Source organism: Oncorhynchus nerka, linkage group LG27 (genome assembly GCF_034236695.1).
Source record: "Oncorhynchus nerka isolate Pitt River linkage group LG27, Oner_Uvic_2.0, whole genome shotgun sequence".
Lineage (NCBI taxonomy): Eukaryota > Metazoa > Chordata > Actinopteri > Salmoniformes > Salmonidae > Oncorhynchus > Oncorhynchus nerka.
Window position 1 is genome coordinate 87,335,640 of NC_088422.1, and position 15,207 is coordinate 87,350,846.

The following is a 15,207-nucleotide window of genomic DNA, read 5'->3' on the forward strand; positions in this document are numbered from 1 at the left end:
TCCCCTAGGTTCAGATCTAGGATCAGTTTCTCTTCATGCAAACCAAACCTTAACTATTAGTGGGGAAGATGCAAAACTGATCAGCGTCTAGGGCTGACTTCACAACTACACATATAGATACACGCATATGTAAGAGGGATATATACAGACAGCAACAGGTAGATACATGTACACACACACTCACCTCTTTAGCATGTTTGCTGCGTATAAATAGAGTCCTCTGAACTGATTTGTCTGTCCCCGTGGTAACCTGCTATCTCTGGTGTTAGAGAGACAGAGTATTATTAATGCATTAGAGACACGCTCAGCCAGAAGATACATCACTGCAATAAGACTGAGCTTTACCCTATCTTACCTTAAATCACTCACACACACACACACACACACACACACACACACACACACACACACACACACACACACACACACACATACACTGCTTATTACCGACTGATGTTCTCTATTCCCTTTGCAAAACCAATTAGGTTGTGATTCTAAGGCTAGAGGTTTGGCTAAAAGTCTGGATCCTACATTCATTTGAGTGTTTTATCAAGTTGTCGGTTACTAGGTTGCATCCCAAATGGCATCCTATTCCCTACACAGTGCTGTCGTGTCTATGTGTTGTTTAAAGAGTTACTCTTTCCTGAATGTAACTCTCTTCATATATTTTCATATCTTATCAATTACAGTCACTTATTAATCTATTACCTCATCAGTCATATTCCGAATGTCGCAAACTCTTGGATATCTGCACGAACGCTAGCATAAATTATGAATCAGCGATATACCAATTGGCTTAATTACTTCTTTACTAAGTAACTAAATAATCACACAGAAGTACATAAACACACAGGATAGGTTACACATTGGTTGCTAACATGATAGAATGAAAAGTCCCTAGTGGACTAAACCGATATGACTGCTTGTTGGGGCGGCAGAGTAGCCTAGTGGTTAGAGCGTTGGACTAGTAACCGGAAGGTTGCAAGTTCAAACCCCTGAGCTGACAAGGTACAAATCTATCGTTCTGCCCCTGAACAGGCAGTTAACCCACTGTTCCCAGGCCGTCATTGAAAATAAGAATTTGTTCTTAACTGACTTGCCTAGTTAAATAAAGGTAAAAAAAATTAAAAATAAAAAATGAAAAGGGAGGGGCAGGTGAGAAGGAGCAGGAGAAAAGACAAAGGACTCTACTATCGTACACACAGCTGGTAACTAGGCTCATGGAAATGCTAGTACTTTGCACATGAACAGCCACTCATTCGAAAAGAAGTTGCATTTGACATATTTATATTTATGTATACCTTTGTTGTCTCTTTGTTGAAATCGCCGGTCCGTCTGCTGGAGAGTCAGTCGACAGAAAGTCTCTGGTTTGTCCACCAGAGATCAAAGTCTTTCGTAGTTGTAGCTTGTTCCCTTTGTTCTGGAAGTGTCTGTTAAATATGAAATACGTCAGGCGTACATAGGAAATGTTCTCCAGGATGGATCTTTCAGAGTACCACCCATTGGTTCTCGGTAGCATTTACCAGACTAAAGTACTTAAAGAGCTGCAGAATGAATGTTCCTGTGTAGTCTTTAGTTTTGTAGAGATGTTCTTCTTCTCTGTTGAGGCTTCAGAGTTCTAGCCATTACCTCCCTCTCAGCTCACATTGTTGGTCTCGTTGGCCTAATGTACATTTTGTTGGAAGTGGGTCTTATACACTCTGGAAAAGGGGGGCGTTCCATGACGCCGATGTAATGTCTGCTCACGTGGGTGTGACTTCATATGAAAAAAAAATATCCTATTACATCTTCCCACAGATAGTTTCATATTTAATCATATACGTTCCCCCACATTTGGATGTGACCCTGACAACTGGGAAATATACACATTCAGAGATACACTTATGTTGTTATACTGTCTTTAGTTACGTCACAAATTATTAACAAATTCCACAGGATTGTTCTTTAAATACCCACGGACCATTCCAAATGTTTGGGATACAGAAATACTGTTGAATTATTCAGCCTTTTAATGTTATCGTACTGCAACGTCACTCTCTGTGGTAACAAAGGGATGTAACTCAAGTTTCTGAGAGTAGGGAGAGAGAGTTTTCCTGCAGGTATTTATGACCATCATAAAACTGTAGAGAGAGGGGGGGGGCGCCTATGATCCTCCCCCCAAGGGCATGCCATGGTTCTGCAGGGTCAAAAGTAGTGCACTATATAGGAGCTTGGTCAAAAGTAGTGGACTATGTAGTGAATAGGGTGCCATTTTGGATGCAATCCAGGAATTTGCCTTACATTACATTTCATAGAAAAAAATTAAAATCTAGACACCTCACTGATAAGCAGACCGATGGAGACATTAATACTGCAAAGCTTTGCCTCTCCTCTCCTCTCCCCTCCTTTCCCCACCTTTCCATTCTTCTCTCCTCTCCTCTCCCCACCTTTCCATTCCACTCCCTTCCTCTCCTCTCCTCTCCCCAACTTTCCATTCCTTTCTCCTCTCCTCTCCTCTTCTCTCCTCTCCTCTCCTCTCCTCTCCTCTCCTCTCCTCTCCTCTCCTCTCCTCTCCTCTACTCTACTCTACTCTCCTCTCCTCTCCTCTCCTCTCCTCTCCTCTCCTCTCCTCTCTACTCTACTCTACTCTACTCTACTCTACTCTACTCTACTCTACTCTACTCTACTCTCCCTTCCTCTCTTCTCCCCTTTCCTCCTTTGCTCCTCTCTCCTTTGCTCCTCTCCCCTCCCCTTTGCTCCTCTCCTCTCCTCTCCTCTCCTCTCTCCTCTCCTCTCCTCTCTCTCCTCTCCTCTCCTCTCCTCTCCTCTCCTCTCCTCTGCACTTAATGCCTGTAAAAAGAGAGAGAGAGGGAGGAAGGAGAGAGATGCTAGAGAGAGAGAGAGGGTGAGAGACAGAAATTAGAGATGCGAGAGAAAGGAAGAGATGGAGGTGAGAGAGAGAGAGATGGAGGTGAGAGAGAGACTTGTTGGTAGTTATTGCTAACACTGCTGTGACAATTCTCACTCATTACCCAGAGCTGCTTATACCACACACACACACACACACACACACACACACACACACACACACACACACACACACACACACACACACACACACACACACACACACACACACACACACACACTACCGTCTGAAAGAGTGTATTGTGTACTCTGCTGTGCATATGCCTGTTGTCCGAACCTCTGGCAGTCTCTATGGGGGTGCCACAGGGTTCAATTCTCGGGCCGACGCTTTTCACTGTATACATCAATGATGTCGCTCTTGCTTGGTGATTCTTTGATCAAATCAAATCAAATTTGTTTATATAGCCCTTCGTACATCAGCTGATATCTCAAAGTGCTGTACAGAAACCCAGCCTAAAACCCCAAACAGCAAGCAAAGCACGGTGGCTAGGAAAAACTCCCTAGAAAGGCCAAAACCTAGGAAGGAACCTAGAGAGGAACCAGGCTATGAGGGGTGGCCAGTCCTCTTCTGGCTGTGCCGGGTGGAGATTATAACAGAACATGGCCAAGATGCTCAAATGTTCATAAATGACCAGTATGGTCAAATAATAATAATCACAGTAGTTGTTTGAGGATGCAGCAAGTTAGCACCTCAGGAGTAAATGTCAGTTGGCTTTTCATAGCTGATCATTAAGAGTATCTCTACCACTCCTGCTGTCTCTAGAGAGTTGAAAACAGCAGGTCTGGGACAGGTCGCACGTCCAGTGAACAGGTCAGGATTCCATAGCCGCAGGCAGAACAGTTGAAACTGGAGCAGCAGCACGGCCAGGTGGACTGGGGACAGCAAGGAGTCATCATGCCAGGTAGTCCTGAGGCATGGTCCTAGGGCTCAGGTCCTCCGAGAGAGAGAAAGAAAGAGAGAAAGAGAGAATTAGAGAAAGCATACTTAAATTCACACAGGACACTGGATAAGACAGGAGAAGTACTCCAGATATAACAAACTGACCCTAGCCCCCCGACACATAAACTACTGCGGCAGTGTCTTTGATCCACCTCTATGCAGACGACACCATTCTGTATACATCTTGCCCTTCTTTGGACACTGTTAACAGCGTAATCATAGCCTCAAGCTCATTACCATAACGCAACGTTTCCTATTCATGAAAATCGCAAATTAAATGAAATAAATATATTGAAACACAAGCTTAGCCTTTTGTTAACAACACTGTCATCTCAGATTTTCAAAATATGCTTTTCAACCAAAGCTACACAAGCATTTGTGTAAGAGTATTGATAGCCTAGCATAGCATTAAGCCTAGCATTCAGCAGGCAACATTTTCACAAAAACAAGAAAAGCATTCAAATAAAATCATTTACCTTTGAAGAACTTCGGATGTTTTCAATGACGAGACTCTCAGTTAGATAGCAAATGTTCATTTTTTCCAAAAAGATTATTTGTGTAAGAGAAATAGCTCCGTTTTGTTCATCACGTTTGGCTAAGAAAAAAAAACGAAAATGCAGTCACTACAACGGCAAACTTTTTTCCAAATTAGCTCCATAATATCGACAGAAACATGGCAAACGTTGTTTAGAATCAATCCTCAAGGTGTTTTTCACAATTCTATTCAATGAAAAATAATTTGTGGCAGTTGGTTTCTCATCAGAGGCAAACGGAAAAATACTGCAGCTGGAGATTACGCAATAATTGCGACGGAGGACACCAAGCGACCACCTGGTAGATGTAGTCTCTTATGGTCAATCTTCCAATGATATGCCTACAAATACGTCACAATGCTGCAGACACCTTGGGGAAAACGTGGAAAACGTAAGCTGACTCCTAGCTCCTCCACAGCCATATAAGGAGTCATTGCCATGAGGCGGTTTCAAAAAATGCGGCACTTCCTGATTGGATTTTTATCTGTTTTTTTTCTGTAACATCAGTTCTGTGGCACTCACAGACAATATCTTTGCAGTTTTGGAAACGTCAGAGTGTTTTCTTTCCAAAGATGTCAATTATATGCATAGTCGAGCATCTTTTCATGACAAAATATCTTGTTTAAAACGGGAACGTTTTTCATACAAAAATTAAAATAGCGCCCCCTAGTTATAAAAGGTTAAATGCTAGAAGAACTAAATGCATGCTCTTCAACCGATCCCTGCCGCACACGCCCACCCGACTAGCATCACTACTCTGGACGGTTCTGACTTAGAATATGTGGACAACTACAAATATTTAGGTGTCTGGTTAGACTGAAAACTCTCCTTCCAGACTCACATCTCCAATCCAAAATGAAATCTAGAATCAGCTTTCTAATTCGCAACAAAGCCTCCTACTTGCACATAAACATAAACATCTGCACATTTATCACTCCAGTGTTAATGCCAAATTGTAATTATTTCGCCTCCATGGCCTATTTATTGCCTTACCTCCCTACTCTTCTACATTTGCAAACACTGTACATATATTTTTTCTATTGTGTTATTGACTGTACGTTTGTTTATGTGTAACTCTGTGTAGTTGTTTTTGTCAGTGCTTTGCTTTATCTTGGCCAGGTCACAGTTGTAAATGAGAACTTGTTCTCAACTGGCCTACATGGTTAAATAAAAATAATATTCCTCTGTCCGCTGACAGACAGCTAACATGTTCCCCTGTCCGCTGACAGACGGCTAACATGTTCCCCTGTCTGCTGACAGACGGCTAACATGTTCCCCTGTCCGCTGACAGACGGCTAACATGTTCCCCTGTCTGCTGACAGATGGCTAACATGTTCCCCTGTCTGCTGACAGACAGCTAACATGTTCCCCTGTCCGCTGACAGACGGCTAACATGTTCCCCTGTCCGCTAACAGACGGCTAACATGTTCCCCTGTCCGCTGACAGACGGCTAACATGTTCCCCTGTCTGCTGCTAACATGTTCCCCTGTCTGACTAACAGACAGGCTAACATGTTCCCTGTCCGCTGACAGACTGGCTAACATGTTCCCCTGTCTGCTGACAGACAGCTAACATGTTCCCCTGTCCGCTGACAGACAGCTAACATGTTCCCCTGGCTAACAGACAGACGGCTAACTGCTGACAGACGGCTAACATGTTGTGACAGACAGCTAACATGTTCCCCTGTGCTAACAGACAGCTAACATGTTCCCCTGTCCATGCTGACAGACGGCTAACATGTTCCCCTGTCTGCTGACAGACAGGCTAACATGTTCCCCCCTGTCATGTTCCCCTGTCGCTGACCGCTAACACAGAGCTAACATGTTCCCCTGTCCGCTAACAGACCATGTTCCCCTGTCCGCTGACAGACAGCTAACATGTTCCCTGTCCGCTGCATGTTTCCCTGTCTGACAGACAGCTAACAGTCTGCTGACAGACGGCTAACATGTTCCCCTGTCCGCTGACTAACATGTTCCCCTGTCTGCTGACAGACAGCTAACATGTTCCCCTGTCCGCTGACAGACAGCTAACATGTTCCCCTGTCCGCTGACAGACAGCTAACATGTTCCCTGTCATGCTGACAGACAGCTAACATGTTCCCCTGTCCGCTAACAGACAGCTAACATGTTCCCCTGTCCGCTGACAGACGGCTAACATGTTCCCCTGTCCGCTGACAGACGGCTAACATGTTCCCCTGTCCGCTGACAGACGGCTAACAGCTAACATGTTCCCCTGTCTGCTGGCTAACATGTTCAGACCTAACATGTTCCCTGTCCGCTGACAGACAGATGGTCCGCTGACAGACGGCTAACATGCTTAACATGTTCCCCTGTCCGCTGACAGACAGCTAACATGTTCCCCTGTCCGCTGCTAACATGTTCCCTGTCCGCTGACAGACGGCTAACATGTTCCCCTGTCCGCTGCTAACATGTTCCCCTGTCCGCTGACAGACAGCTAACATGTTCCCCTGTCCGCTGACAGACAGCTAACATGTTCCCCTGTGTGACCGCTAACATGTTCCCCTGTCCGCTGACAGACAGCTAACATGTTCCCCTGTCCGCTGACAGACAGCTAACATGTTCCCCTGTCCGCTGACAGACAGCTAACATGTTCCCCTGTCCGCTGACAGACGGCTAACATGTTCCCCTGTCCGCTGACAGACGGCTAACATGTTCCCCTGTCCGCTGACAGACGGTTAACATGTTCCCCTGTCCGCTGACAGACGGCTAACATGTTCCCCTGTCCGCTTATGTTCCCCTGTAACATGTTCCCTGTCCGCTGACAGCGGCTAACATGTTCCCCTGTCCGCTAACAGACAGCTAACATGTTCCCCTGTCTGCTGACAGACGGCTAACATGTTCCCCCTGCTAACAGACAGGCTAACATGTTCCCCTGTCTAACATGTTCCCCTGTCCGCTGACAGATGGTTAACATGTTCCCTGTCCGCTGACAGATGGTTAACATGTTCCCCTGTCCGCTGACAGATGACAGGCTAACATGTTCCCCTGTCCGCTGACAGACAGCTAACATGTTCCCCTGTCTGCTGACAGATGGCTAACATGTTCCCTGTCCGCTGACAGATGGTCTGCTAACAGACCCCTGTCCGCTGACAGACGGCTAACATGTTCCCTGTCCGCTGCTAACATGTTCCCCTGTCCGCTAACAGACAGCTAACATGTTCCCCTGTCTGCTGTAACATGTTCCCCTGTCCGCTGACAGACGGCTAACATGTTCCGCTGACCCTGTTCCCCTGTCCGCTGCTGACAGACGGCTAACATGTTAACATGTTCCCCTGTCCGCTGACAGACAGCTAACATGTTCCCCTGTCTGCTGACAGACAGCTAACATGTTCCCCTGTCCGCTAACAGACAGCTAACATGTTCCCCTGTCTGCTGACAGACAGCTAACATGTTCCCCTGTCCGCTGACAGACAGCTAACATGTTCCCCTGTGTGACAGACAGCTAACATGTTTGTCCTGACTGTCCGCTGACAGACATGTTCCCCTGTCCGCTGACAGACAGCTAACATGTTCCCCTGTCCGCTGACAGACGGCTAACATGTTCCCCTGTCCGCTGACAGACGGCTAACATGTTCCCCTGTCCGCTGACAGACGGCTAACATGTTCCCTGTCGCTGACAGCTAACATGTTCCCCTGTCCGCTGACAGACGGTTAACATGTTCCGCTGACAGATGGTTAACATGTTCCCCTGTCCGCTGACAGATGGTTAACATGTTCCCTGTCCGCTGACAGATGGTTAACATGTTCCCTGTCCGCTGACAGATGGTTTATGTTCCCCTGTCCGCTGACAGATGTTAACATGTTCCCCTGTCCCATGTTCCCCTGTCCGCTGACAGACAGCTAACATGTTCCCCTGTCCGCTGACAGACGGCTAACATGTTCCCTGTCTGCTGACAGATGGCTAACATGTTCCCCTGTCCGCTGACAGACGGCTAACATGTTCCCCTGTCCGCTGACAGACATGTTCCCCTGCTAACATGTTCCCCTGTCCGCTGACAGACGGCTAACATGTTCCCTTCCGCTGACCATGTTCCCCTGTCCGCTGACAGATGGCTAACATGTTCCCTGTCCGGCTGACACAGACGGCTAACATGGTCTGCTGACAGACGGCTAACATGTTCCCCTGTCTGTGACCGCTGACAGATGGCTAACATGTTCCCCTGTCCCCCGCTGACAGATGGTTAACATGTTCCCCTGTCCGCTGACATGTTCCCTGTCCGCTGACAGACGGCTAAATGTTCCCCTGTCCGCTGACAGACCTAACATGTCTGCTGACAGATGGCTAACATGTTTGTCCGCTGACAGACCCATGTTCCCCTGTCCGCTGACAGATGGTTAACATGTTCCCTGTCCGCTGACAGATGGTTAACATGTTCCCCTGTCCGCTGACAGACGGCTAACATGTTCCCCTGTCTGCTGACAGACGGCTAACATGTTCCCTGTCCGCTGACAGACGGCTAACATGTTCCCCTGGCTGACAGACGGCTAACATGTTCCCTGTCCGCTGACAGATGGTTAACATGTTCCCCTGTCCGCTGACAGACGGCTAACATGTTCCCCTGTCCGCTGACAGACAGCTAACATGTTCCCCTGTCCGCTTAACATGTTCCCCTGTCCGCTGACAGTTCCCCTGTCCGCTGACAGATGGTTAACATGTTCCCCTTGCTGACAGACCTAACATGTTCCCTGTCCGCTGACAGATGGCTAACATGTTCCCCTGTCCGCTGACAGACGGCTAACATGTTTGACCCTGTCCGCTGACAGACGGCTAACATGTTCCCTGTCCGCTGACAGATGGTTAACATGTTCCCTTCCAGATGGTTAACATGTTCCCCTGTCCGCTGACAGACAGTTAACATGTTCCCCTGTCCGCTGACAGACGGCTAACATGTTCCCCTGTCCGCTGACAGACGCTAACATGTTCCCTGTCCGCTGACAGACGGCTAACATGTTCCCTGTCCGCTGACAGATGGCTAACATGTTCCCCTGTCCGGCTGACAGACAGGCTAACATGTTCCCTGTCCGCTGACAGACAGCTAACATGTTCCCCTGTCCGCTGACAGACGGCTAACATGTTGTCCGTTAACATGTTCCCCTGTCCGCTGACAGATGTTCCCCTGGCTAACATGTTGCTGACAGATGGCTAACATGTTCCCCTGTCCGCTGACAGATGGTTAACATGTTCCCCTGTCCGCTGACAGATGGTTAACATGTTCCCCTGTCCGCTGACAGACGGCTAACATGTTCCCCTGTCCGCTGACAGACGGCTAACATGTTCCCCTGTCCGCTGACAGATGGTTAACATGTTCCCCTGTCCGCTGACAGATGGTTAACATGTTGACCCCTGTCCGCTGCTAACATGTTCCCCTGTCCGCTAACAGACAGCTAACATGTTCCCCTGTCCGCTGACAGACAGCTAACATGTTAACATGTTCCCTGTCCGCTGACAGAGCTAACATGACAGACAGCTAACATGTTCCCTGTCCGCTGACAGAGCTAACATGTTCCCCTGTCCGCTGACTAACATGTTCCCTGTCCGCTGACAGATGGTTAACATGTTCCCCTGTTGCTGACAGATGGTTAACCCTGTCCGCTGACAGACGGCTAACATGTTCCCCTGTCCGCTGACAGACGGCTAACATGTTCCCCTGTCCGCTGACAGACGGCTAACATGTTCCCCTGTCCGCTGACAGACGGCTATGTTCCCCTGTCCGCTGACAGACGGCTAACATGTTCCCCTGTCCGCTGACAGACGGCTAACATGTTCCCCTGTCCGCTGACAGATGGTTAACATGTTCCCCTGTTTGACGGCTTAGACCTTCACAAATGCAGTTTTCTTCAGTAATGTACATTTTCACTGATCAAAATCAGACAGCATATCCCAATCCTAAAAGCTAAACTGAAAGCTTTTTATTAATCAGTTACAGTATTCATTGTCTTTCATTTTCTCTCTATGGTGTCTTTCGCTCAATCTCGTTCTCTGTCCGTCTATTTTGAAATACCCCAAGCTCAACAAAGACAATTACACCTCTCTGTCTCTGTCGTTCTCTCTCTCTTGTTCTCTCTCTCTCCTTCTCTCTTTATCGCTCTCTCACTCTCTCTCTCTCTCTCGTTCTCTCTTTCTTGCTCTCTCTCTCCTGTCCCTCGTTTTCTGTGTTGATTATAGAGTAGACTGTGATTAGGGCTAGTAGAGACCTTGATTACTGATGACCTGATTTGCTTTCATGTTTTTGAAAGGCAGTGACGACCCCTTGTTAATTGTGTGTGTGTGTGTGTGTGTGTGTGTGTGTGTGTGTGTGTGTGTGTGTGTGTGTGTGTGTGTGTGTGTGTGAGACAGAGCACTTAATTTATATATATATATATTTCACCTTTATTTAACCAGGTAGGCCAGTTGAGAACAAGTTCTCATTGACAACTGCGACCTGGCCAAGATAAAGCAAAGCAGTGCGACACAAACAACAACACAGAGTTACACATGGAGTAAATAAACACACAGTCAATAATACAATAGAAAAGTCTATATACAGTGTGTGCAAATTAGGTAAGATTAGGGAGGTATAAGGCAATAAATAGGCCATAGTGGTGAAATAATTACAATTTAGCAAATGAACACTGGAGTGATAGATGTGCAGAAGATGTATGTGCAAATAGAGATACTGGGGTGCAAAGGAGAAAAAAATAACAATATGGGGATGAGTTAGTTGGATGGGCTATTTACAGATGGGCTATGTACAGGTGCAGTGATCTGTGAGCTGCTCTGACAGCTGATGCTTAAAGTTAGTGAGGGAGATATGAGTCTCCACCTTCAGTGATTTTTGCAGTTCGTTCCAGTCATTGGCAGCAGAGAACTGGAAGGAAAGGCGGCCAAAGAAGGAATTGGCTTTGGGGGTGACCAGTGAAATATACCTGCTGGAGTGCGTGCTACTGGTGGGTGCTGCTAGGGTGACCAGTGAGCTGAGATAAGGCGAAGCTTTACCTAGCAAAGACTTATAGATGACCTGGAGCCAGTGGGTTTGGCGACGTATATGAAGCGAGGGCCAGCCAACGAGAGCATACAGGTCGAAATGGTGGGTAGTATATGGGGCTTTAGTGACAAATCGGATGGCACTGTGATTGACTGCATCCAATTCGCTGAGTAGAGTGTTGGAGGCTATTTTGTTAATGACATCGCCGAAGTCAAGGATCGGTAGGATGGTCAGTTTTACGAGGTATGTTTGGCAGCGTGAGTAAAGGATGCTTTGTTGCGAAGTAGGAAGCCGATTCTAGATGTAATTTTGGATTGGAGATGCTTAAAAATGTGTGTCTGGAAGGAGAGTTTACAGTCGAGCCAGACACCTAGGTATATGTAGTTGTCCACATATTCTTTTTTTAAATGGATTTTAATTTAAAAAAATGTTTACCCCCTTTTCTCCTCAATTTCGTGGTATCCAATTGTTAGTAGTTACTATCTTGTCTCATCGCTACAACTCCCGTACGGGCTCGGGAGAGACGAAGGTCGAAAGCCATGCGTCCTTCGAAACACAACCCAACCAAGCCGCACTGCTTCTTAACACAGTGCGCATCCAACCCGGAAGCCAGCTGCACCAATGTGTCGGAGGAAACACCGTACACCTAGCGACCTGGTTAGCGTGCACTGCGCCCGGTTCGCCACAGGAGTCGCTGGTGCACGATGAGACAAGGATATCCCTACCGGCCAAACCCTCCCTAACCGGGACGACGCTAGGCCAATTGTGCGTCGCCCCACGGACCTCCCGGTCGCGTCCGGCTGCGACAGAGCCTGGGCGCGATCCCAGAGAGTCTCACAGCTAGTGATGCGATGCAGTGCCCTAGACCACTGCGCAACCCGGGAGGCCCTTTGTCCACATATTCTAAGTCAGAACCGTCCAGAGTGGTGATGCTGGCCAGGCGGGCAGGTGCAGGCAGCAATTGGTTGAATAGCATGCATTTAGCTGTATGGAATTGAAGCTCGTTTGGAGGTTAGTTAACACAGTGTCCAAAGAAGGGCCAGAAGTATACAGAATGGTGTTGTCTGTGTAGAGGTGGATCAGAGAATCACCAGCTGCAAGAGCGACATCATTGATATATACAGATAAAAGAGTCGTCCCGAGAATTGAACCCTGTGGCACCCACATAGAGACTGCCAGAGGTCCGGACATCAGGCCCTCCGTTTTGACACACTGAACTCTGTCTGAGAAGTAGTTGGTGAACAGGTGAGGTGAGGCAGTCATTTGAGAAACCAAGGCTGTTGAGGTGCTGCCTGAAGCGAGGAGTAGGACACAGGGATAATCAACAACTCTTGTTTTCTCTCCCTCCTCTCTCTCACGTTCTCTCTCTCTCACCCTCCTCTCTCACATTCTCTCTCTCTCGCTCTCTCTCCCTCCTTTCTCTCATGTTCTCTCTCTCGCTCTCATGTTCTCTCTCACCCTCCTATCTCTCACGTTCTCACTCTCTCACCCTCCTCTCTCTCACGTTCTCACTCTCACCCTCCTCTCTCTCACGTTCTCTTTCTCTCTCTTTTCCTCCCTCTTGTCTTTCCTTGTCTCTTCCAGTGCTACGTCCACCTTTTGGATTGCCAACCCCAATAACAACCTCATCAACTGTGCAGCAGCAGGCTCAGAGGTAAGTCTCTCTCCCAATCTCCCTCGCTTGCTTCTCTCTCTCTCTCTCTCTCTCTCTCTCTCTCTCTCTCCCTGTCCTCTCTCTCTCCTCCCTCCATCCCCCCTCACTCCCTCCCTCTCCCTCTCCCTCTCCCTTTCTCTCTCTCTCTCTCTCTCTCTCTCTCTCTCTCTCTCTATCTCTCTCTCTCTCATTCTCTGTCTCCCATCTGTCCTTGTCTTCAGGTGTACAGTATGTATGTAGGCCTCATTACCCCAATGTCCAGTCTGATGAATTACTGTATATTCATTTGTTATGTATAGTATGGTGTGTGTGTGTTAATGCTTGCATATGTTTGTTAACATACTGTGTGTGTGTCCTTCAAGGAGACAGGTTTCTGGTTCCTCTTCCACCATGTGCCTACGGGAGCCTCTGAGGGCATGTACTCTCCTGGCCGCTCTGAACACACACCTATGGGCCAGTTCACCAACAATAGGGCCCACTCCAACTACAGGGTAGGACTTTATGTGTGTGTGTGAGTCTTGTTAGATAATAACAGCAAACATACAATAGAATAAAGGAAGTCATATTAACCAATCAGATATAAGCTAACTGCTCTTCCCTGTGTGTGTGTGTGTGTGTGTGTGTGTGTGTGTGTGTGTGTTAACCCAGTGTGTGAAGGTTCATTTGCGGTTTGGAGCAGCGATCATTACATGTTAACGAGCATCTTCAGTTGATAATAAATCTCTATGTGGTCTGGTTAAGGCCCTTGTGGTCTGTGCTAGCAGCGCCTCTCTCTCTGTCATGTTCACACCCTTCTCTCTCTTTCTCTCTCTCTCTCTTTCTCTCCACCCTTTCTCTCTTTGTATCTCTTTCTCTCTTTCCACCCTTTCTCTTTCTTTCTCTCTCTCTCCATCCTTTTTCTCTTTCTCTCTCTTTCTCTCCACCCTTTCTCCCTTTCTCTTTCTTTATCTCCACCTTTCTCTCTCTTTCTCTCCACCCTTCCCTCTTTCTCTCGCTCTCTCACTCTCCCTCTCTCTACCCTTTCTCACTCGTACTGGATAGACACCAGTTGAATTATCCTGGATAGTCACCAGTTGAATTATCCTGGATAGTCACCAGTTGAATTATCCTGGATAGTTACCAGTTGAATTATCCTGGATAGTTACCAGTTGAATTATCCTGGATAGTCACCAGTTGAATTATCCTGGATAGTTACCAGTTGAATTATCCTGGATAGTTACCAGTTGAATTATCCTGGATAGTTACCAGTTGAATTATCCTGGATAGTTACCAGTTGAATTATCCTGGATAGTCACCAGTTGAATTATCCTGGATAGTCACCAGTTGAATTATCCTGGATAGTCACCAGTTGAATTATCCAGGATAGTCACCAGTTGAATTATCCAGGATAGTCACCAGTTGAATTATCCTGGATAGTCACCAGTTGAATTATCCTGGATAGTCACCAGTTGAATTATCCTGGATAGTCACCAGTTGAATTATCCTGGATAGTCACCAGTTGAATTATCCTGGATAGTTACCAGTTGAATTATCCTGGATAGAGTTGAATTATCCTGGATAGTCACCAGTTGAATTATCCTGGATAGTCACCAGTTGAATTATCCTGGATAGTCACCAGTTGAATTATCCTGGATAGTCACAGTTGAATTATCCTGGATAGTCAGTTGAATTATCCAGGATAGTCACCAGTTGAATTATCCTGGATAGTTACCAGTTGAATTATCCTGGATAGTCACCAGTTGAATTATCCAGGATAGTCACCAGTTGAATTATCCAGGATAGTCACCAGTTGAATTATCCTGGATAGTCACCAGTTGAATTATCCTGGATAGTCACCAGTTGAATTATCCTGGATAGTCACCAGTTGAATTATCCTGGATAGTAGTTGTTATCCAGGATAGTCACCAGTTGAATTATCCTGGATAGTCACCAGTTGAATTATCCTGGATAGTCACCAGTTGAATTATCCTGGATAGTCACCAGTTGAATTATCCTGGATAGTCACCAGTTGAATTATCCTGGATAGTCACCAGTTGAATTATCCTGGATAGTCACCAGTTGAATTATCCAGGATAGTCACCAGTTGAATTATCCTGGATAGTCACCAGTTGAATTATCCTGGATAGTCACCAGTTGAATTATCCTGGATAGTCACCAGTTGAATTATCCTGGATAGTTACCAGTTGAA

At 46.8% G+C, this 15,207-nt stretch overlaps 1 protein-coding gene across 1 annotated transcript in view; it reads left to right on the forward strand.

Moving 5' to 3' along the window:
• cemip (cell migration inducing hyaluronidase 1) overlaps positions 1–15,207 on the forward strand; it is a 99,925-nt gene that overhangs the window by 29,861 nt on the left and 54,857 nt on the right. Inside the window, exons 5-6 of the mRNA XM_065012222.1 lie at positions 12,950–13,019; positions 13,382–13,510. Of these exons, the coding sequence (XP_064868294.1) occupies positions 12,950–13,019; positions 13,382–13,510 (199 nt within the window). The remainder of the gene's footprint in view (positions 1–12,949; positions 13,020–13,381; positions 13,511–15,207) is intronic.